Genomic DNA, 23,665 nt, shown 5'->3' on the forward strand with positions numbered 1-23,665 from the left:
AAACGCTTTAATACTTCGGATACAGTTTTTATGTCACTCCTCAAATTAAATGAATCATTTCCTATGAGAAACGTAATGGGTTTGAATTAGGGCAAACAGAGGAGAGACCTACTGTACATCATCTTAATTAGTGTGGATGGGAGGTACTTCTCTGATGCAGCTGTCCATACGCCATGTTTTAGACTGACATGTTTGTACTACAATCTTACATAGTCTTGCTTTCAATAGGTTGCCAAAACGTTTACTTCAGTCAACTCGACCAGCTTATGCACAATCAGAAGAAATATTAAAACTCAAGATCATGAAATGAAAAGAAAACCATAATCGGAAGAATCACTATTCCCTACACATTTTTCGTATTAAAGTCTTTGTTGGAATAAAGGCAGCTTACCGTGCTGCAGTCCACAGTCACAGCAGTGTCCTCATATCGAGCCTCTGGCAGCACTGACTAGACTTAAACACATGATCCTGACAGCTTCCCTTCTTTGTCCCTTCCCAGCCTCACCCCCTTCCCCTTGAGCTCTCTTTGCTCTCTCTTTCCAATGCTTTCATTTTGTATCAAGATAAACATTGAGAGCCGCAAAGAAGACTGGCCGAGAAAGTAGCGCAGAGATTTTTTCATGTACATATAAAGCAAACAAGATGCACCATATAAAAACACAAAGCCCAAGCAACATGAAACAATGGGTACATACCTAAACCTGGAGTATAAACCATATCAAAATGTTGAATTTTTAAATAACAATAAGCATCAAGTTACTAAAATCCGAAAATGTATTTTGTTTTAATGATTTCACCACCGTTTACAAGAAAAACCTTCCTGCTTTTCTGTCATCTTGCTCTGTAAAATGTATTTCCACCAGCCAAAGAGGAGATGGCTCCAGTCCAACATCTTATCTACAATAAAAGTCTTCCTTCCTTCCCTCCAGAACAAGCAGTTTGTACAGCGCTTATACATATCACTTCTGCCTCGTGAAAAAAACAGCTACATGTAATTCTGGTGGTTTTTTTGTTTATTTTTTAGCCCGCAGATGATTCAAACGTGATCAGAAGGGCTCTAAATTCTCAGTTTTGATTCTATTCACTCAAATTCATCAAAAAGAAATGAACTGTGCCCTGAGCTGATTTAGGAAAAGCAAGAATGACAAATTTAAACTGAGAGGAAAGGAAAGAAATCATGGTGGTGGAGCGGAGCAAAAGAAAGGAGGATATGCTGTAGTCTGTTCACAGTTTGAGTTCCTGTACGAATCTCTAAATATCTGCCTCACCTCTCCTGTCTTTATCTCCTGAAAGTGAAGGCACTATCAAAAACCACTGACAGCATCCCGCCAGCTTCGCCCAAAATAAATGTAGAAGATGTTTGGGTGGAAAATCTGAGCTGTGTGAAAAGTCACAGTTGAAGCCAGAACAGTTTCACAAAGATCAAAAAGTACAGCTTGAGAAAACCGCATTGTTTTCACAGAAGATTTCTAATCTTAGAAAATGTTTAACAAAGGCTTGTACTTAAAATGGTGATTAAGGCTGAACACTTATTTAGCTAAAACCTAATGGAAACAAGGCTGCTTTCACATGAATATACTTATACTGTGTAAGAAAAGGGTTATGTGTCCATTTAACTCGCTTGGTAGAATAATTTACCTCAAGAAACAAATGTAAGAAAGGTGAGATATCTGTGTGTGTGTGTGTGTGTGTGTGTGTGTGTGTGTGTGTGTGTGTGTGTGTGTGTGTGTGTGTGTGTGTGTGTGTGTGTGCGCATCCTACCTGGTATCGGTCGATGGGGTCCTCTTGCTGCAGCTGGCTCTCTCTCAGTGTCTGATATTCCTTCTCAAACTTCTTCAGCTTTTTGGTCGGAACCTAAAAAATAGTAAACAAATTGGTCAAAATCATTATTTCAACTTTCATGCATCCAAACAGTCCCAGCTTGAGCCCATCACAGCGCTTTCTCACATTAAAAGCAAGTGAATGGGTACACCACTTACACAAGGCATCAGCAGATATCCTCTGTGGCATAAAAGTCTAAACTAACTCTGAATATTGCTGAATAATTATTGTGGTATTGTGGTACGTGCTGCACAGTTTCTATTGCACAATCTGCTCTGTGTAAGTTAAAACCGGTACATGCTGCTGTATGTTGTTGTTCTCTACACTATTAAACACACTGGACATGATATGAAGATGCAAGAGGGGGGGACACATTACACAGACAACACAAGGCACTCAACAGAACATTTGACTGTAAATCAGGTGCTCGCCATTATTCAAAGAATTCTTCAGAAACTTTAAGTTCGCTCTGCCAGCTGCGTCACCAACAGTCATTCCTTTCCCACTGAGATAAAAAATAACGGAAAGTGGCATGACGACGAACAGACAAAGTTGTCTGAACCCAGTCATTTGCTAATCAAAGCCAGAGAGATGAACAGTTTCCCTATGTGTGTTGTTACCAATGCAGTCATACAGTAAACACCACGTAGCCCTGTTGTATAAAATGGGAGTAATTTGTTCGATGCAACTTCAACTGGTCGTTACAGTCACAAACGGTCAACTTGTTAAAAAATTACTGGATGCTGCTATTATACCCACACTGATTGACCAGGATGATTTTTCCTCATTTCATTAACGCTCTTTCTTCAGTTGTCTGTAATTGACATGGTCAAAAATTTAAAAATCTCCTGTTGGGGTATTGGTAGAAAAATAAATGTGCTCATTTTCTTTAAATGTTTCTTTCTTCAGTTCATTCTGAGCCTGTGAGCCTGTGTTCACTGACACCCATCGAAAGTAGTTTTTAAATTCAGAAACTACCAAGCAAAGCAAACACAAAATCACAACATTCGCATTTTTCTGCAATGTGGAAGTACAGTTTGCATTGACATACCACACAAAGTATCTGCAGAAATACAGGGGATTCAGTTATTATACGTTTCTAAATGATGAATATATACAAGAAGTGAGTGACACCATTAAAAACATGAGACAACATTGATGACCGACTGATATTGAAGTGTCTCTCTCTCTCTCTCTCTCTCTGGTGGGTGGTAATGTTATCTCCCCTTGTGTGGAAACCTAGACCGTGGAAACAGTGTTGCCATAGCGCCCACCGTTAGGGCTGGGGATTCCAGGTCAGTCTCAGTCATGTGACCCTTCCTCCTCTGAGACTTGCATGTTTGTGTGTCGTGTGTTCCAATCCAGTCAGGTACCTAAAGGCAGCATCATCTGGGTTCAGTTGAATGCTCTCATGAACTCTTCATTTACGTGTTACATACACATGAAAGGATAGATAGAAAGAACAGTGAACATAATGCCAAATATAGTTTGTAGGTTTGAAGCTTTGTGTCATATTTTAGTCATAGTGCCTTCTGTGTCTTAAATGTTAAAGTGACTGAAGTTACAAATTAATTTTTCAAAAAGAATCAATAAATGTCCTACCTCCCTGCTTTGAAATAATCTCATATGCTTCCTCAATGTTCTGCAGCTTTTAAAGATCTGACTTAATAACCATTAAGAACATCCAGGAGAATGAGTGAGTTAAATCCCCCAATAAACAGAGCAAAATGCAGGTTAACCCTTAACCTCTACAGCCCAGGGAGTGCTGAGGTGAATGAGCGTCACACTGCGATCTATCTGACACACAATGCCTCCAGCAGATAACAGAGTTTAGGCTTATTGTGTCATTATCTATACAGGAAGAAAAGAGCAGCTTGGTCTCTGCACGCTGGTTAATAATCGTTTTATTGGAACGAAACAATGGAGAATAATTGAAAGTGGTGTTTCCCCCTGCAGGCACCAACCGACTGAGTTGTGAGCTGTTTCGGAACAGAGTTGTTGAATCTTAACATTTCAATGTTTTTGGTGTTTTTCTGGGTGCCAAAGGGCCTTTAATTCACCCAATTCATTTGACCCAATCATGGTGCTCTTAAATCTCTAATCTGACATGACAGTGAGGGAAATGATTCCAGCCTAACATTGACAAAGCTCATGTTACAATAAGGTACAACCAAAGCAGGCCCTTCGATATTATTTGATCTCATTGAATGCATGAATATAAAAAAGAGGGAGACGTGACGTGTGCGTTTCCTGAGATATTAAACTTTCGACTTACACACACAGAGTAGGTAGAAAAGTTATTTTTTAAAGTGGAAATTACTCCAATTGTATTTTTTTTCAGTAAGGACAACTGACACGTGGTCATTATGTTATGAAAGATACCAACCTCTTCTTTTTTTGCTATTTCATTCTACCATGACTCAGTTTCTCTGGGATTTCATTGAATATGCGTTCAAACGGCCTCTGTGTCAATGTTAGAACAATGTTTAACATTATGAGGCTAAAATGATTGCTCTTTTGTGACATGAATAAATGTGAATACTATATCCCTGAAACACTGAACCCTGATTGACTGAGAAAAGCAGATTTTAGAGACCAGGTTCAGCTGTTAGACAGTAGCTGCTTTAAACTCCAGTGTTTTGCTCAAGGACACAAAGGCATGCTGAGGGGTTGACCCTGGTGCGACAACATTTAGAACTTCAATGAGAAAGAAGAGTGTCTTTGTCAGTGATTTATGTAATTGCACAATGTGTATTAAATAATGTGTAATATATATATATATATATTTTACACGTGATTCCTAAATGTTGTTCTGCTAGTCTTACACATTTAAACAGTAAGTCTTGACAGGCAGCTGAAGTCTAATGGCTGATTATGCAACCTGCTGCTCTCCAACACCCCTAAAAACACATAAACACTAAAGCACGAGTGTGAAAGGAAATGCAACAGCAAAGTGGGCCGTGATTAACTGTTAAGAGTCAAGGATTATATTCAAACACACAGACACACTGCAGCCTCCAACACACAGGATCAGAGTGCTTCAATCTCTCTAAATCTGCAGTTTTATTCTGAAAAAGTTCATCCCCCCCAGTGTCTGTTTGTTACTCTAGTTGGATTAAAAACCATGTGTTGCAAAGTACAAAACTTTCTCTGATAATTGATCTAATTCCATGCCTTTAGAGAGACTGCTGCCATTTACAATACAATTTGGGTAATTAATTATCATCATGATTTGAAGTAACATACAGTCGGTAAAACTGTAAAATAAGTTACAGTTCTCAGGTCACCGACTATAAGAGTTACCACCAGTATGAAAGGAAAGTGCTCCGCGTGCTAAACTCCCTAATCTATTCTCACATTCTCAGCGACTTTCTCCGTAGGGAAAACATCTGAAACTTCATTAACTCCTGAAAGCTCAGGGGCAGAGTTAAGCCTTGTCTGCTGAGTATCAACCAGTTAGCGTGGGCCAAGCATCTTGCTCAAGGTCATGTCAGATAACACACGTGCTTGCTGATAGACACAAACACATACACACAGACCAAGCCACTTATTCAGGTAATGCGGATTAAAGAGGCTTGGTGCCGTGGGAAATGGTACCAGGCCCACTTTTAGAACCCTGACCTGAATCCCTGCAGCAGGAAATGGAATTGGTCCCAAACCTCCAAGCTGAGATCACACACAGGCTGCGGTGTCATAGACATTATTATACTATAAGAAAGAGACTGTGTGTGTGTGTGTGTGTGTGTGTGTGTGTGTGTGTGTGTGGGTGGGTGGTGAAGGGGGATCTGCTCTTACATAAGGTGGCAGTCCAAGTTTGAATATTTAAATAAGAACAAACGCAACTGAACATCTCAGGAAAAACTAGGCCGTGAAAACACACGCACACGCACACGCACACGCACACGCACACGCACACGCACACGCACACGCACACACACACACACACACACACACACACACACACACACACACACACACACACACACACACAGTCTCCATTGATTCCAAATTCAGTAATTGAAACTAACTGACTGCTACAAACAAGCTCTGCGTCTAGGAAAGCTCTATAAATTCAAACGTCACACACTCACTCAGTAGGAACACAACACACCCCCACACATTCATACATGAGTCTTCGGCATCTATACCATATGGAACAAAAGAACATAAAATGTTTCTGTGAAATCTCCACTCTCTACATTTCCACAAATGTATGATGTATTGCCAGAATTAAAGAAAATTAAAAAGCTAAAGGATTTTTTTTCTTAGAAAACTAAAATCCAAGAAGAATTGAAAAAGATAAAAGAGAGCAGCAGGTCAATTTCTCGTTCCATTTGTCATATTTAAAAAAAAAATAACTGCAAGAGATAAGGGACAGTGGGAAAGGTTGGGAACCTTAAATAATAAGAATACACCATACACACCCAGAGAATAAATAAATAAATGAACGACTGAAAGAAGGAACAAAAAAAAAGAGACGGAATGAGAAAGAAAGAAAAAAAAAGAGTAGGCTACAAGATAAATTGGGAAAGAAGTGACGTGGGGAGAGAACAGACCTACCACAGGTCTGGGAGCTCGGAGAGGTCTGGAGTGAGCGACCAAGCGAGTCAGGGTGTCCTCCTCACCCGGCCGCTCCACTACGTGAGCGTCGTACGCCACCATGATGGACACCTCCTGCATCATCCTGACTCCTCTGGCCCCCCCCCCCACCCCAGACAGCAAGGAGGAGCGGGGGATGAAGACCAAGACGGAAGAGGAGGAGGAGGAGGAGAAGTGGTGGAGAAGGGGAAAGGAGAAAGAAGAGGAGTGCAGCTGCCAGGTCTTGCTTCTCTGCGAGAGCGGAGGAGGCGACTGGCTGCTTTCAAGAGTCCTTCAGCAGACGAGACCCGCCCACCGAGAGGGAGGGGATGGGGGGGGGGCGGAAGGGGGAGCAATAGGCAGTACAACACACCTGTTTGTCTCTCTCTCTCTCTCTCTCTCTCTCTGTAATGCTAGAAGTGTGCAACAAAGGAGGATGACTTGGCTCTTTTTCTACCTTTCCATTGAGTGAGTACTGCCCCCCGTCCTTCTCTCCTTTTCTCCATTTGTGACTCTCTCACATTCTCTCTCTTTGACCTTCTGTTTAGGTTGCAGTCTGGAGGTTTCGTTTATTTTTTCCGTTTAGCTGCTGATGGCAAAAAAAAAAGATTGTTTACACATCTACGCCGTCTGAGTGTGTGTGTGTGTGTGTGTGTGTTTGCGGTTTGGAGGGATAGGAAGGAAGTTGTCAGATCAACCACAGTGACTTTTCGTTTCGTAGTTGCTCAACCTTTTCAACAGTAAAATCCAGGAAGTGAAGTTGAAAGCTGCCATGGATAGATCCTGAAATACTGTTAAGGGCCTCCCAAAAGGACCCCACAGCTAACTACCTGACAATCTCTGTATTGTTAACAAGCTCCTCATCTTTCCTCCTGGGGAAATGTATCAACAAGAGGTCACATTGTCTCCTCCCTCTTACAATCACTACAATCTCTCTTGTGACAGTACATTGCACACGTCTCTTAGTAAATAGAGACACGTTATCAGTCAGAGAAAGTCATCATCATCTTCTTTGGGAGATTCACTATGTGCCCACATTGCTACTGCTAGTGTTCACACTGTCAGTGAGTGCCAGCTTTTACATGCAAGATTCTCCACCACTAATGAGCAGGTGCTCACAGCGCAGGTGCATAAAGGAAGGGACAGAAACTCAAAATAAGCTGTGTTCTCGAGAAAAACGCTATGACAGCAAAGAGTGGGCACATTGCAATAATATCTGGTAAGCGAACTCTGAATTATTGAACTAAAATACATAAATAATAGAAGTAACATAAATAAAACAACAAGTATATTTTAAAACAATATATATAATAGATGAACAACAAATGCTCTCAGATGCTCAAAGGATAAGGAAGCGAAAATAAAACTTGACTATTTGTATTCCCTAAACTTAAACATCCCTCTTTCTTCTTTCTCCTCAGCCTCTTAAAGCAAATCTTTTCTGTCGGGAGGATTTGGCAAAGAACAAATTCATCAATCAAACCGTGAGCAGCAAATTAATATACGACATTACTCTCCTGAAAAGTCATCACTCCAGCTGCGGGTCCGGCGGATGTTTAAGGAGGCTGAGAAATTCAAATTCTTCCGATAATCCCCAGAAAGGCTAAGCCACCCTATAGCCTGTTGTGTTCATCAAGCCAAGGTGCCAGTGAATTCTTTCGATGTTTTAAGCAGCTTACAGAGTTCAGCTGATCCGATTTAGACATCGAAATATGTAAAAAGGGAGGGCGAACAGAGAGCAAAGTGGCTTGAACAGGCTGATTTTCACTGATTCCCTGATGGTGGTTGAGCATGGCTTGTTCCAACGCTCTGCCAAGGAAAGTACAGCATCAACCAGCGTCCATGATAAAGAAGTCAGCATTTAACGGCATGTGCAAATAAGATAATAGCCTATGAAAAAAGAGGAGAGAACTCAGTTTCCACCCTGGCCCCTCTGACTTCCTTGGTGTCCTAGCTTGGGTTAGCTAGATGGCTAGTGGGAAAACATGGGGAAAAGTGGGGAGTGGCAGAAAAGGAAAAGGAGTCTTTCTTCCATTAGTCCTTCTCATCAGTCACCAAATGTTGTTTTCTCTTTTTTAATATGTCTCCCACTGACAGACTTGCTCCATATTTCTGTATCCCAAGGGAATATGCTATTTTTAAAAGTTAAAAGGATTACTGCTTTAAAAATAATGACAGTAAAAAGAGATGCTGCTGAGGAGAAGAAGTTTAAGATCTTAGGCACACATACACAGTTTTGATGTGTATACTTTGGCTATTAAAATGCATTCACTCAGTACTATTTTTTCTCTCTTAAAAAGGCATTATTCAGGTCAGTAAGTTCTTCCTAAAATGCTGAATGCTGTAAATGTCAAGCCTGTTCCGGCATAACCTGGCATTCTCGCAGATATTTGTGATTATCTATGAACTGAAAAGTAAGTGCTACAGGTTTGAGGCCAAACTACACTTGGAAAAATTAACATTTTGAGTGTGTGTGTGTGTGTGTGTGTGTGTGTGTGTGTGTGTGTGTGTGTGTGACTGTGTGTGTGTGTGTGAGGGGGCGGGGGGGCTTTTTGTGTGTGATAAAGAGTGTCCATAATCTTATAAATGTGTTTGCCCATACAGACAGGTGGCAAATAGGAAAAACCTGATTACATGAGTGGAGGAACATAACATGCAGTTGTTTCCACACAAGTGGTCATAGACAATGTTGAGAATAGCAATGACCTGCCTCATGCATGAGCAACATATTTCACAATCACAGGAATACAATTAAAAGGGGACATCTTTAGTGGAGAAGAGTACAGTTGTGGAGATTGGTCTAAGAGCAAAGGAGCACTGAAGCTGTTCTGGTGGTTGAGTGTGATGGACTTGTCTGTTAAGTGTTTTTCAGTAATTGAGCATCCACATTACATGTTTGAGTGTATGTTAGTGATCTTTTATGACTTGAGGCCTGACATGATTGGTTGCATTGCTGCAGGATTGCACAAGATTACCAAAATGCTACCAAACCGACAAAGATAAGCAGTGAGTCACAGTACAGGATATCCTGTATGTAAAAGAACACAACATATACCAAACAGGGGGGATCTTAAGCACTTAAACCCATATAGTGTGCCAATTTGCCCTTAAACACCACACTACATCACAATATGCTTACTTCTTGAAGACTTTTGTAGATAAAAAAAAAAGCATGAAAATGCTTCAAATGTGTGATTGTATGTACACGAGCAGGGGAGATAAAGAGAGAACGATAGAGGAAGATTTATCATCTCCTACATATTTCCCTCTTTCCTTCCTCTATCACAACAAACTGTGCTGACCCACACACAGACACACACACATCCAACCGCCCACCCAGCCCACACAATAATGTTTACTGTGTACTGCTTTTGGTCTCTGGTGACCGCAGCAAATTCCCTAAATGCCAGCAGCCTAATTAAGGTCAATAGAAGGATGATAACGAATGAGGGTGTGTGTGTGTGTGTGTGTGTGTGTGTGTGCACACTAGGGGCCATGAAGCCTGGTAGGCCTTGAAGAGAACTATGCCAACCATCCATGGATGCCATCTTGTATCTGGTATGTTCAAATTGTAGACATAGTCTATGCCAATAAATTACAACACACAAGAAATACTGATAAACCAAGTAAAGTAGAACGTGGCTCATTGGGTCATAGCAGACAACATAAATAAACCTATAACGTCAAAGTTGTCATAACATCTAAACACAAATATAGGGAATAATTCTCTTTAGGTTGGAGCGACCCCTTCTTTTACTCAGCCACATTGTTTTCACATTGCCATTTGATACATTATTTTTGTAAACTATCTGCTTTGGGCTGGTTACTTTCCTCTCTTTCGGGCTTCTCCAACACAGCGTATACAAAGCGTATACAAACATAGCGTATAAAAAGCGTAATAAAAGCTTTTCCTTTCAAAACATTTGCTATGCAGGAGCTCCTTCCAGCAGAACAAAAAGTGATGTGTTTCACATTTCAAGCAAGACTACAGTGGCTGGTTGCCTGAAGAGACAAAGAAATGACTCAAGGTAAAGAAAAGCTAAACCCTTAAGTCACATAACATCCAAGGAAATAAATGTCTTTTTACTAACAGTTAGTGTCAGTAAAGTGCAGTGCAATTAAAATACATGTAACATTAACTCCTGCATACCAAATGCATTATATGATAGATAAAATAGCCCATACCAAAACCAGAACGTCAGGGATTCAAACCCCACAACAGCAAATACTATACTTGACATGGTCTGGGGCCTTTGACCGACCCCTCTGGTTTAAAAGGCATGTATATCTCAGTGGGAGACGCCAAGAAAGGAATTCTGTTGCCTGGACTCCTACAATAATCTCATAGTCACTCCAGGAATGATGTGTGCCTGCACTTGTGCAACCGTTTTGGGTTTCAGGGAAAGTAAGTAATAAAGGACTTAGGGTATACAAATGCATGTAGTTTTATTGTGTGATCCTTACCTTGATGTTGCAGGCCTGCTCCATAAGCCTGCGGGCGTTCTCTGCAGCTCGGTAGCGTTTAGGGAGTTGGACCCTGAAGAACTTGAGCGCCCCTTCAAAGTCTGCCTGCAAGAGGTCCTCTTTAGACGTCTGTAGACATGAGGAGGTGGAAGAAGAGGTGAGTGTTGGTGGAGACAGATAGACAAAGGCACTGACTGACAGATTGTGTACAGAAAACATATTTACACCAAACATCCTGTTTCTCAACTCAATTTTTTTATGTTTAGTCTGGAGAAGGGTCTACAGCGTTTTGAGCTGTGAGGTAGTGTGTGATCAGCAGCAGACTGGACAGGACATACTTGTTGTTCAATCTTCATATCACCCATTCTCTCTAATAAGACTAGCAGAGTCACTTCCCATTATCCAGAAGTGGAGGCTGAAAAGCCACTACCTCACATCCCTAATGGTTTTCTGTCACATCCTATCTACATGTTACTTGCTTTCATCATGGGAGCAATTTCCTGCAATTTAGCTGAGCATTATTTTTCCGGTATTTTTCAAACATGCTCCTTAAAGGTGCATTGACACTCAAAGTGATTTATTTTAGTTTTTATTGAATGATCTCATAGTGAATCACAGAGAGCACACGATGCCTAAAATGTGAAACCAAAAATAATTGACATCCAAAAGCCCTCGAGTAAAGCTGACCAGTTGATGAACCTGTATTGAGTGTACATTTGTGGAACAAAAAATGTTGAGAAGGCTGCTTTTGAAGAACAGTAGCCTTTATAACAGCAGTTTATAAAAAATAAATACAAAAATAAACAAAAAAGAGATTGACACACCAATTACACCATCTTGTGGTGAAAGGATGCATTGTCAAAAGGGTCTATCCAGAGATTTTAATTTTGGTACTTTAGATGGTTGATCAAGTGTTACTCAGAAACCAAGTCTTTATTTATAAAATGTTTTGGCTGTTTCATTTTTAATGGTAAATGAGACGATGGGATCAACTATTATTAAATAAAGCTTTTAGGCAAAGCCCTGCATCAAATGTGGAAGCTTCCATTACAAAGTGGTCAAACTTTCACCACAACAAATCCAATAAATATTTATTTAACCGCTTTTTTCACATGCTTGCCTGCTTCTTCCCCATCCACTGTCTTCACCAGAATATCTTTACATTATCAACACAAGACTAACAACTTTAAACCCCACCATGGTTGCATGCTTATGGTTTCTTTAATCCAGCATCTGTTCCCCAAGTGCCCCCTCTCTCACCGCCAGCAGCTTTGGGACAAAGAGCCGGTGTCCCATCCCAAGAAGACCCATGACTTTGCAAAAGGAGTCATCTGAGGCCTGACTGCTGTGGGCCCTGTCCTCTGCTGTTCCTTCTCCGTCCTCCCCCGCCTGGCGCACTGCTGGATGGGGCAGCCGCTGGGTGAAGGCAGGTACAGGGGGAGGAGAGGGGGGAGGGGTGGGGCAGGGAGAGGGCCGGTCCCGCTCCGGGACCAAGGCGGTAGGTGACTCCAGCGTGTCGTCCAAATGTCCCAGTGGGTTTCTTGGTAGTAGAAGGAGGAGGGCTGGAGAGATTCACCTTGAGGTCACTGTCAAGCCCAAACCGGCTGAGTCCTAGTGAACGAGGAGACTGACCTTCTGAGAAAAGAAGCCAATAATGCCACATCAGGCTTCTTCACAGCAGACTGATCTTCAATGGCGCCCGCCAGTAAAGAAACAACGAAACGCTCAAAAGGAACACACAGCAAAGTAGCAGAGACGGCCCAGGGATCCAGGGCCTCAAACAGATTGATCCAGTTCATCTGGGGCACCACACAATTTGGACAAGTGGACAAGACGTCAGTGGAGGCCACTCAGCTTGCACCACTGTCAGAGCCCAGCAACGGCCACAAGGTGTGACAAAATAACAGTCAGTAAATAATATATTGGCGCTGCATTCGGCATAATGCTGAAACCTCCAGTTACCTGTCGGACTCCCTTTGAAATCCAGTCACACTACCTTCTCTCATCTTCCCGTGCCAAACTACCCCAGCCAATTCCAAGCCAGTATGCGGTTGCCTAGCAACACTGGTGCTTAACACGTGGGCCGCTGCTCTGGCGATGGATATGTACTCCACCTTTTTTATTTATCCTTCGTTGTTATACTTCAAAGACGGAAAGAAAATCCATTTCAGTCTGCACATCTGAGTGGCCTGGACCCCTGAAGCTTAGTGCATGTGAGACACATAAGACATAAAAGCAGCCAATATGTTTATCACCCTTTTACCAAAAGGAATGAAGTTTAAAGGATTTTTGGCGTTCTTTGAAATGTTAAATTGCCTGAAATAAAATTAAGAATCCTTTCATCTGAAGAGCCACAGTCTAAGCCTGAGTAGGCGGTCCTGTCGACTTAGCAGAAGCAGACAATATGTTTTCTATTAGAATGGCAGCCCTTCAGGAGATGATGATGTGTTTCTGTTGGTTCATGGCCCAGTGGATCCTGAACTCGTTGAGTCAGATTTAAGCCAGAGATGCATGAATAACAAGATGATTAAGTCAAACAGAAGAAAAGTGTATCATAATAGCCTCCATGTATTTTTCCTCTATATTAATATAACCTTCTGATCTGAAGTCTGACCAGATTGAAACCATATAACGGGGTAAAAGCACAGTCCAGTCAACAGCTCCAGCATGGACTCTAAAGTCTGCCCGCCTGCAAATTTCCATTAGCAGAAGCCAGGCATCCGGTCTCTAGCGGTGAGTAGATCTTTTAAATGGGAAGCCAGTTCCTTCAGATGGAAAGTCAATTCTGCCTTCCAACAAAAAAAGTGAAATGGATGGGTGTTTGCATGAGAGTGAATGTTGCCGTTCTATCAGAAATGATGGTCCTGGACAGCAGCTTGGGTGAGGCAAAGCAAATAAACCACTCAGCGATTCTTGTCCAAATCCTCTCTCTTTTTCACGCTCTCTGCTTTCTTTTCTCTCTCTACCAATCTGTCTCTCTTTGTGATGCTAACAGCTAATAGCTAGCAGCTAGCAGGGGCGGCTCCATTGCAGAGGTCTGGGTGATGGACAGAGGTAGCGTGTGGGAGCCAGCCAAAAGAGAAGAGGAGGTAGATGAGTTGGAGGTGAAGAAAAACTGAAAATGAGGAACTGAGGAAGAGAAGGAGCTCCAAGCAGGCATCAACTGAAGGTGAAAGACGAGGAGGAAAAAAACACAATTCAGACTTCTCCAGGTCCAGATTGCTAACGCTGTAGCTTATGCTCCTGTTGTGATGAGTATGGCGGCTGCTAAGCAGGAGAGGGAGGGCGGTGAACACAGAAGGAGGGAGGGGTGATGAGAGCGGAGCGGAGAGGAGAGCAGGATGGATGGAGGAGGGAGGAGGGAGCCTCTGGGGAGTATGCCGTCATGCATGGCCAATCAGAGGCAGGCAGTGGAAGCCCCTTCCACCCTCCTAACATCCTCATTTGTTCCCCATTCCCGGCCATTGCATGCACCACATCTTTCTCGTACTGATGGACAGAATACATTATTGCTATCATATAGAGCAGGAGGGGTTTTTAATACCCACCACGTACGGTTAATTCTGAGAGGAGAGCCCTAAGTGTAGCTGCATAACAATATAAAGGCAAAGCACTTCTCTATATATCTAAAATACACCTTTTATGTCATAATATGCTGATGATGTATTGGCGGCTTCCATGTTACCTATAATGAATTGATAAAAGATAAATAAATTTGTTTGTTTGTGTTTGGGGAAGGCAGAAAAAGATAAAGCAGAAATTGAACAGTAAACACTGTAATACACCACTAAAAAGCATGATGACTATAGTTAAAAAACACTTCCACCTGATATGATAATAGGGGCTGAAAATTATAATTAATTAACTTACTAGAATTTCCGTTTGAAATGACAAAAACATTTCTGAAATAAGTAAATTCCTTATTTCAAACTTATTGTGTAAAAACTAGGAAAGACTGGCTCTTGAACCTAAACCATTTTAAGAGAAGTATATAACTGAACATGATGCTAAATGATTGGTTTATTGAAGTAGACATGTACTACATGATGAGACTAACAAGCCTGTTCTTCATCACTGAGTTTCAGCTTCCACAAGGACTGTCCAAACAAATGAATGTCCACATTGAACAACCAGACACCAACATGAGATATGACGCGGCCAATGCAAAAACTCATCAATCCGTTCAGCCACAAACAGATCGGATATCACACCATCCAGTAATTCTACACCACAATGCTCTGACCGCAACAACATACAGCTTGGTTTGATAGTAATTTGAAAAAGCTGATATTTTCTTGATTTTTTCCCCTGCGCTAAAAATACATCAATTGCATTTTATGAAGTTCGTGGGTTGTAGCCTGTTTAATTAAGTCGATGTATGAGAAACACATTTTGTTTATGTATAATGCGACAGAAACAATGATTATTTTTGAATATAATTGTAATATATGCTACTTTAAAATTGCTAAATTTTTCTTACTGTGATGTCACAGTAAGAAAAATGTAGGGTTAGACAGTGAGACCATAAAACACTCTTTCTGCCTTTTCTCAGGCTAGGATGAACCAATTTAAATTTTTTTTGCACATTTATACTAAATAGGATCTCAGAGTTCAATACACCTTCATATTCCAACCGGTGAAGTAGGTCCTTAAGGACAAATCAGTCTCCTCACGTCCAGATGCACTTTCTGATTTGCACACTAGAGGGCAAGGAATTTCAACAAGCCTCAACCCATACTTCAACCTCACTGCACAATCTCCAAAAGACTGTACTAAACTGTCTATTTTTCTCTTTTATTGAAGCAAAATGTATTTATACCTAAACAAACACTTTAGGGAATTTGAAATAAAATAGTTATTTTTTTAGATGAAGCACTGCTTAAATACCTTAAAAACAGGCTTTCAAAGATACATACATGCATTAAAAGAAGAGAGTACTAACCTTGAGCAGGGCCAGGGCTACATTGAAGATGATGTTCAGACCCTGAAAGATAGAGAATTAGATGTAATACAGAAAACAAGTACAGGCAAAACTATCAAGTTCATGTGTATCAGTATTTGAAAAGTTTCAAGATATCAGTGAATATCAGTTTATTTATTTATTTCTGATTAACTGACACTGAACGTACAGTGTGTCAGTTAACGTTGATGTGATGTTTTGCTGCAGAAACATTTCAATTTTAATATGAAAATAATGGACGTAAACGTAGAAATATTTCCCATTACAACTCTTAACGACTGAGAATATCTGCAGTGAAATGAAAACTGTCTCTACTGGGCTGAGATATAAAACGTCTATTAATTGGCATTTCATTACCTGTTTTTCTGAACAATTCAAAAACAGTTGTTCAAAAGTGACTAGGGAAGCTCAAGAAAAGTGAAAGATTGTGAAATGGAGAGTAAATACTTTAGAATCTCTATTGGTTATTCAAATTATAATGACCTATTATAATGACCTTACTACCATTTATATACTGATTTCAAAGAGTCTGACAAAGCATTTTGAAGTAGTCACATTTTAAAACTGCTTCACCTAAGTTTATCTATAATTTAATGTAAACGTTAATGTAACTGCAGCACAAAGGAATCTTCGTTGTCTACAGAGCAGAGAGAAGTACAATAAAAGTGACAAACCTCAACATTAAAAAACAGATAAAGCTGGAAATTTCTTAAAAATACAAAACGGCAATAAATATTGTGTTTATTCTATTGTGTGGAAGAGATAACTGTCATACAAAGTGTTCTGTACAATCATACTGTGTCAATGTTTTCCCTTCCCATATTGTTGATAAAATGCTGCCTATTTTCATGGAAAGAAAGAAAATGTAAAGATGATGTCAGCTCTGCATGGGAACACCATCGCCTTGGTCTCCGTGACTACCAGTTCACATGGCAACACAGAGCTAAAAATATCCGGACAGTTCTAAAAATACCAAAGGAGAAAGAGTGGGGAAGAAGCTCTGCCTGCACACCTATCTTTGTAGGCCTCAAGATGGTGCCACAGTGCTGAGGCAGGGTAAAAGGTGTACATAACAGAAAAAAGGTGTGTGTTTCGGATTCAGGTAGGAGAGATATACACATACAGAAAGGGGAGCTATGTTGACATTGACTTGGGAGATGACAGTGCAATAGGTCAGGGGAGGAGTGAAGGTTCAAGACTACATGATAAAAACACATCACGTGTAAAAGATAGAGACACATAGGTAGACTAACTCTTTGCCACCACATATGTACTTTCTGTTGTTAGTAATCCTGCTAAGCACGCAATGTTTCCTGGTAACTACAGTGGTAGTAACAAATTAACCTAAAGTGTCTTAACATCTGACCTAACCCATCCCTCGTCTCATGGTGGGACTAAGAGACTTGTATCATAGTCCTATCAGTGGCATAACAAAGGTCCAGTAACATTTCACTCAGTATTTCTAAATGAGAGTTATAAACATGATGAATTAGACAAAAGTTTATAAATAAAAGTCTGCTTGACAATTGACTGAAGTATGAAGAGATCAATTAGTAAAAAAAGAGAAACTACTGGTTAAATGCACAGACAATGCACACAGAGGGAGCCAGCAGAAGACAGAAAACACAGCAAAAAAAGTTGTTAGAGAAATGGCAATGAAAGCGGGAGTTAACTAGGGAAGAGAAAGATGATAGAGAAAGGAAGCAATAAAGGACTTGGAGAAGATGAAGGAAAGAGCCAAGAACACGAAGGCAGACGGAGGGGAGAGCAGGAGATGAGAATTCTGGTGTAACGAGCAGACTCTCATCATTCGGCTCATTGGGTGGGAAAGACCTGGGAAACTATTAATTGTTCTGCCTGGGGCCGATAGAAGGACAGATAGATGGAGGAGTGTGGAGAGGAGGAGAAACTTAACAGGCTGTTTGACTTTTGATTTTCCATGTATTGAAACTTTTCAGATCAAAACTAGGGTTTAAAAAAACACAATCCATCAGCTTCCTCCATTTCTTTTGTACTCATCATAAACATAACAAGCAACGCTTATAATTAAACAACTGGTGACTATTTGCTGAGTCACCTGTGAAACTGGGTGAGTGGTACTGTGCTTAAACAGCACTCAAGCTGTTGTTATGGGTAATGCCTCTTCTTCATCTGCTAATGGTGGCTTTGGTGTTCTTCAAGGCTATGTTCGTAGCCCCCTTGTTATTTGTAAGTTGCAATGCTTCACAATCAGTGTTATGGTAACAGGTATTTTTGTGAATTACCCAATGTTTCAACATGGTGTTTGTTTCAGACTAGTCCAATAAAAACATTACTGGGGTTCAGATCTAAAGAAACTCCTTCAGGTTTGTTTTTTCTTGATATATTAAGTCCTCATGAGATGTCCTCTGAAAGAACATTAGAAGAGACTCTTGCACCACTTGATTATTCTAGCATTTATTTGATCCAAGGGTATACACATGTATAGAATGTATATGTTAAGGAATTAGTTGAAGAATATCAAATCTTTTTTTTACAAAAGTGTCGGAGGTGCCAGCTCAAACGAGGGGGGCTGTCCAGGTAAACACACCATTGCACAGTGAGGCAGAAGTGATGATTGAGTCGGATTACTTTTGTGTGACAATAATTTCATTTTTAATGAAAATGTTGCATAGCCAACCTTTAATTAATAGTGTACTGAATATTAATACTTTGAAATTGTGAATTCAACCAAAATGGCACACTAGTGACTTTTTGGAGAACGTCTCTTCAAAAGAGCTTTTTGTGAACATGTTTGAGAACAAGAAGCAAGCAGTGATTGGTATCAGAGAAGTGGTCCTAATGGTATTACATCAGCGATCTTATCAGACCCTTAAATGCATGATCCGCACATCCCTATTGATTACATTGGGAAGATGTTGGCTCAAACCACGGAGCAGAATACAGATGGATCAGTGCTGGGATGGATTTTCTCTCTACTCATTGCCACTGAGAGTGGGTCAGTAGAGATACTGTACAGTTTAACCAACTCATCTCAAACCATCCCTCTCTTTCCCTGTTTCCTTATCTTGTCTCCTTCCTCCTAATTTGCCATGTTTCTTTCTCACCATCTCTCCACTAAAATATTCCACCCATCCTTTACATGTGTGACCGTCTTAACTAGCTTTTTACTATGTATCTAATCATTGGTTTAAGTTGACACACACTTCACTGGACTCTGACCAATGTACGTAGATCAAATCACGCTACCTGTACTCCCAGTTCAAAATAGTGCAGTGAGGCAAATTGTACCTCACAAAGCAGCAGGTCGGTGATGTGGAAAACCATGCACAGGGGGAACTTGGCAGTGAAGAGAGTGAGGAACCACTGGGAGGCGTACATATGTGCCTCCAGGTTCAGCTCTTGGAAGTGGGACCACAGGTCTGGAAGCTGTTCCTGTAGGGTCACATGAAAGAGAAAGGGGAGAAACTTTTGAGATAAAACTTCAGTTACTAGACACTGCTTGTCATTTAAATTTTACATTATTTCATTTTACTTATATTTTATTCACTCGTGCTGTGTCACTGAGATGATGATCTCTTCCAAGGTGGACCAAAGAACCAACATTGTTCATACATTGCACAATTTCCAGACAATAAATACAAGGAAACGTAATATTATACAAAGTGACTACAACCACACAAATTTGCATCCAACATTTACAAATCTGTACCTTTGTAGAGCATAATGAACATAGTGTGTTGATCTTTTTGTTTGAGCAGATGTGGAGAAAACAGCTGTAGCTTTCCAGAAGAAAAGTGTGTCTCAGAGTCGATACAGTGAATTAAGGATTCAACTGACTAGACAACAATCACATTTGGCTGCCAACACTTACCATTCCACATGGCACCTGATGAATCAGATAGTGAGCTCCCACTAATTATCAGCAGTCAATACAAACATCCTTACATTGATGGCATTTGGTCTGTGCAAACCGAGTTGATCTTGATAGTGAGAGACGACTGGCTTCGGGGCAAGGATGGATCTCAGGGCTAAATTAAACTGAAGTCAGTGAGTGGATTAGCTTAGCTGTAATAGCTAAGTGTGATGGGACTTTACTAGCACAAGGATCCCCAGCCTCGACAGAGACTTCCATGTCTTACACACACAATGAGAATACATTTATATTATATTGCATATTTTGTGACCAGAAGTCAACAACAAAGGCAACAACAAAGATGTCGCCACCCCCCTACAGATGATGCAATCCCTGGTAACACACTGTACATATTGGAATATAATCAAACTTTCCTTGCTTCTATGGAAAATGTAAAAACATTTTAAAGGCTATTTGCACTGTCTGAGAGTCTTAACTTTTTAGCAACAACAGCCAGTAGAGTAATTGTACACACCCTGTTGATTGAATCTGAAACACAACAAAGGTAAAAATGTGCGTAAATGGACGATCCTTGACACTGAACCTTTATACAGTGGTAAGAAGGACAGTTGGATATGTCAAGTGAATTTCATTGCATTTGAACTTATGCTGTATACAAAAAGATAAATCAATTTTAAGGCGTTATTGTTGTATTAATTGTTTTGTTGGTTCAACTACTAAAACATTTGATAATTGAACAAACTAGGAGCAATTTGAAGCCAAAGCATTGACACAAAGTGAAGGGTTCAAGCATGTGAAGTTAAAAACTCTGAGGCAGGAGTCAACTATGAATCCCAATGTGCAACAACATGCAGTCAGAGTTTACAATTCAGTTATGTAAGCCTCTACAGGTTCAACTGCAACAATTAAGCTTAGTATTCTTTTGAATATGTCAGTGCTTCATTTCTGACTTTCTTCTTCATGGCAACAGCTACCAAGGCTTGTGTACTGTACTGTACTGTGGTTACAATGCAAGATTTATTGAACAAGTGATGATTTCTCAAGAACAAAGTTTAAAACCATATCAATAACATAAACCTACGTATATTGATTGTTACCTTATCCAGCTGAGCCTCGTGATTTTATGTCAAATAAAATTGAGGATGTCATTTAAAGAAAACATTGAAATAGGAAAACAGTTTGTGGAAAAACATTTCTGGAACAGGTGCTCCCCAAAAAGCCTCTATTTCATCCACCAGTCTATCCGTCTATCCAGCCACTGCTGTTTTCCTCAGCATTGTTACTCAATTTTGCAGTGCAATGCATTCACTAACCTGCATCAGCCTCTCCAGTTGGTAAAACTTGCAGTGAAGATCCTCAAAGTTGTTTTTGTAGAGAGCTCTGAGGCCGTACTCATACATGATTTTCACCAACACACAGAAGGCCTGTTCCTCAGGCATCTGGAACCACAAAACAACATATTATGCCACAAAGAAAACCAGAGTCAAGTTTTTCAAGACAAGGAACAGATTGTCTTTTGATGTCTATCTGAATTTCAGCTACAGGCTCAAGGGTTTGAACTGCTACCAGTCAAGGGCCACATTTGATTCAACACGTTTTAGTAAACTTGGCTCCTTAAGGAAGGAGGAAATCAAAAGACACAATTTATTTTCCAACATTATTTCACTGTTTCTAAATACAGACAGAAGGAGAAAGTGTAAACGACATGAAAGTACAAACCTCAAGGTGTTTGCATGTGTAAGTGCTTGCAAAGTGATGTGTTCATGTGAGTGCTTTAGTGTGTGTGCTGCTTGGATGAATGAAGATAAAAGCCGGGCATTAAAATAAAGCTTAGAACTCTGTGTGTGTGTGTGTGTGTGTGTGTGTGTGTGTGTGTGTGTGTGTGTGTGTGTCGGTGTGGGGTTACTTCCGCACACGCACACACCCACACCCACACACACACACACACATACACACACTGAAACTTGCTGAAGATGAGGTGATATTTAATGAGTCTGACAGCGTGTGTTGGGGGCTGAATGGGCTCCTGCAGGTACACCTGAACCCCTATCAATATTCCTGACATCTCCTCCATAACCTCTCCCTTCTTCCTGTGCCTCCTCCTCCTGTGTAACCTATCTTTCTTTTACTGCTGCTGTCCCCTATATCTCTCTCCCCAGCCTCCTCTTCACCTTTACAGCAGCCAACTCCATAACTTCCTCGTGTTAACCTCCTCCACTGTACTTCACAATAGTACATAACTTGTCCATAGCTCTCCTCAATGACTTTCCTACCGTTTCTCCATACCGCTCTCTCCATACAACTTCCAGGGCACTTTCTCCTTCACCTGGGACTCCTGCCTCTACAATCCCTGACTAAAGTCTTGTCACTTATCCATTTTGTAGAAACAACAGCTTATATAACCTGACTTTTAATTAATCAATTTGTTTTAAAAAATGGCTCATATGAAAGCTAAAACCCTCCCAAATTATGTTTATTAAACTAAAATAAATTTGCTTCACTGAAGAAATAGTGATCATTTAATGAACACAGAAAGGTCAGATTTTGGCAAGACAAAAGTGTTGTCGCCTACAGAGAGTTATGTGAAAATTGAACAAATAATTTACTTCAAATACTAAAATATGTTGCATAACATCAGTGAATTAAATAGTGGTGCTGTGAGATCCATATGTAATATCTTGTATGACTTCCATGAGCTTGAAGGACTGCATACATGCGGTTCGACAATATTCATACAATTTATTGATGAAGTCATCAGGAAGAAAGCAGACTTACACGCCTCCCAGAGTTCATCAAGATTCTTTGGTTTGGTCTTCCATGCTTCCTCTTTCATTCTACCTGCTCTACATGCTCAATGATGTTCATGTCTGGTGACTGGGCTGGCCAGTCCTGGAGCACCTTGAGGAACTTTGATGTAGAGATGGAAGTATGCGATGGAGCAACCATGTGATGTAATTCAATCGAAGATTCATCTGAGAAATCCACCTTCCTGGTCGAATCAGTGCCCAGAAACCAGCACTAAACAAAAGGCAATTAAAAAAACGTGTGGCATTTTCTAAGGCCCACAGCCTGCTAAAAGGATGGACGCTGGAAAAGTGGCAGAAGGTGGATTTCTCAGATGAATCTTCGGTTGGATTCCATCACAGCCGCCACATATATTGCAGGACACCTACTGGAGCCTGCATGGATCCGAGATTCACCCAGAAAACAGTTAAGTTTGGTGGCGGAAAAATCATGGTCTGGGGTTACATCCAGTATGGGGGTGTGCGAGAGATTTGCAGGGTGGAAGGCAATATCAATAGCCTAAATTTTAGGCTATTGATATTGCCTTCCACCCTTTAGGCCCTAAAATATCAAGAAGAATTAGCTACCTCTTACATTCCTAACCATAAAAGGGGTCAAATGTTGCAGCAGGGTGGTGCTCCATCGCATACTTCCATCTCTACATCAAAGTTCCTCAAGGCGAAGAAGATCAAGGTGCTCTAGGACTGGCCAGCCCAGTCACCACACATGAACATCATTGAGCATGTCTGGGGTAGAATGAAAGAGGAAGCATGGAAGACCAAACCAAAGAATCTTGATGAACTCTGGGAGGCATGTAAGTCTGCTTTCTTCCTGATGACTTCATCAATAAATTGTATGAATATTGTCGAACCGCATGTATGCAGTCCTTCAAGCTCATGGAAGTCATACAAGATATTACATATGGATCTCACAGCACCACTACTTAATTCACTGATGTTATGCAACATATTTTAGTATTTGAAGTAAATTATTTGTTCAATTTTCACATAACTCTCTGTAGGCGACAACACTTTTGTCTTGCCAAAATCTGACCTTTTTGTGTTCATTAAATGATCACTATTTCTTCAGTGAAGCAAATTTATTTTAGTATATTAAACATAATTTGGGAGGGTTTTAGCTTTCATATGAGCCATTTCTAAAACCAATGGATTAATTAAAAGTCAGGTTATAAGCTGTTCTTT

The 23,665-nt window shown here is 40.6% G+C and overlaps 1 protein-coding gene across 1 annotated transcript in view; it reads right to left on the minus strand.

The window, feature by feature from the left end:
- rabgap1l (RAB GTPase activating protein 1-like) overlaps positions 1-23,665 on the minus strand; it is a 104,035-nt gene that overhangs the window by 5,095 nt on the left and 75,275 nt on the right. Inside the window, exons 16-20 of the mRNA XM_080032223.1 lie at positions 20,993-21,118; positions 19,094-19,237; positions 15,806-15,847; positions 10,864-10,992; positions 1,762-1,854 (exon numbers count right to left, since the gene is read on the minus strand). Of these exons, the coding sequence (XP_079888349.1) occupies positions 1,762-1,854; positions 10,864-10,992; positions 15,806-15,847; positions 19,094-19,237; positions 20,993-21,118 (534 nt within the window). The remainder of the gene's footprint in view (positions 1-1,761; positions 1,855-10,863; positions 10,993-15,805; positions 15,848-19,093; positions 19,238-20,992; positions 21,119-23,665) is intronic.

This window comes from Ammodytes marinus (genome assembly GCF_949987685.1).
Source record: "Ammodytes marinus genome assembly, chromosome: 8".
Classification (NCBI taxonomy): domain Eukaryota; kingdom Metazoa; phylum Chordata; class Actinopteri; order Uranoscopiformes; family Ammodytidae; genus Ammodytes; species Ammodytes marinus.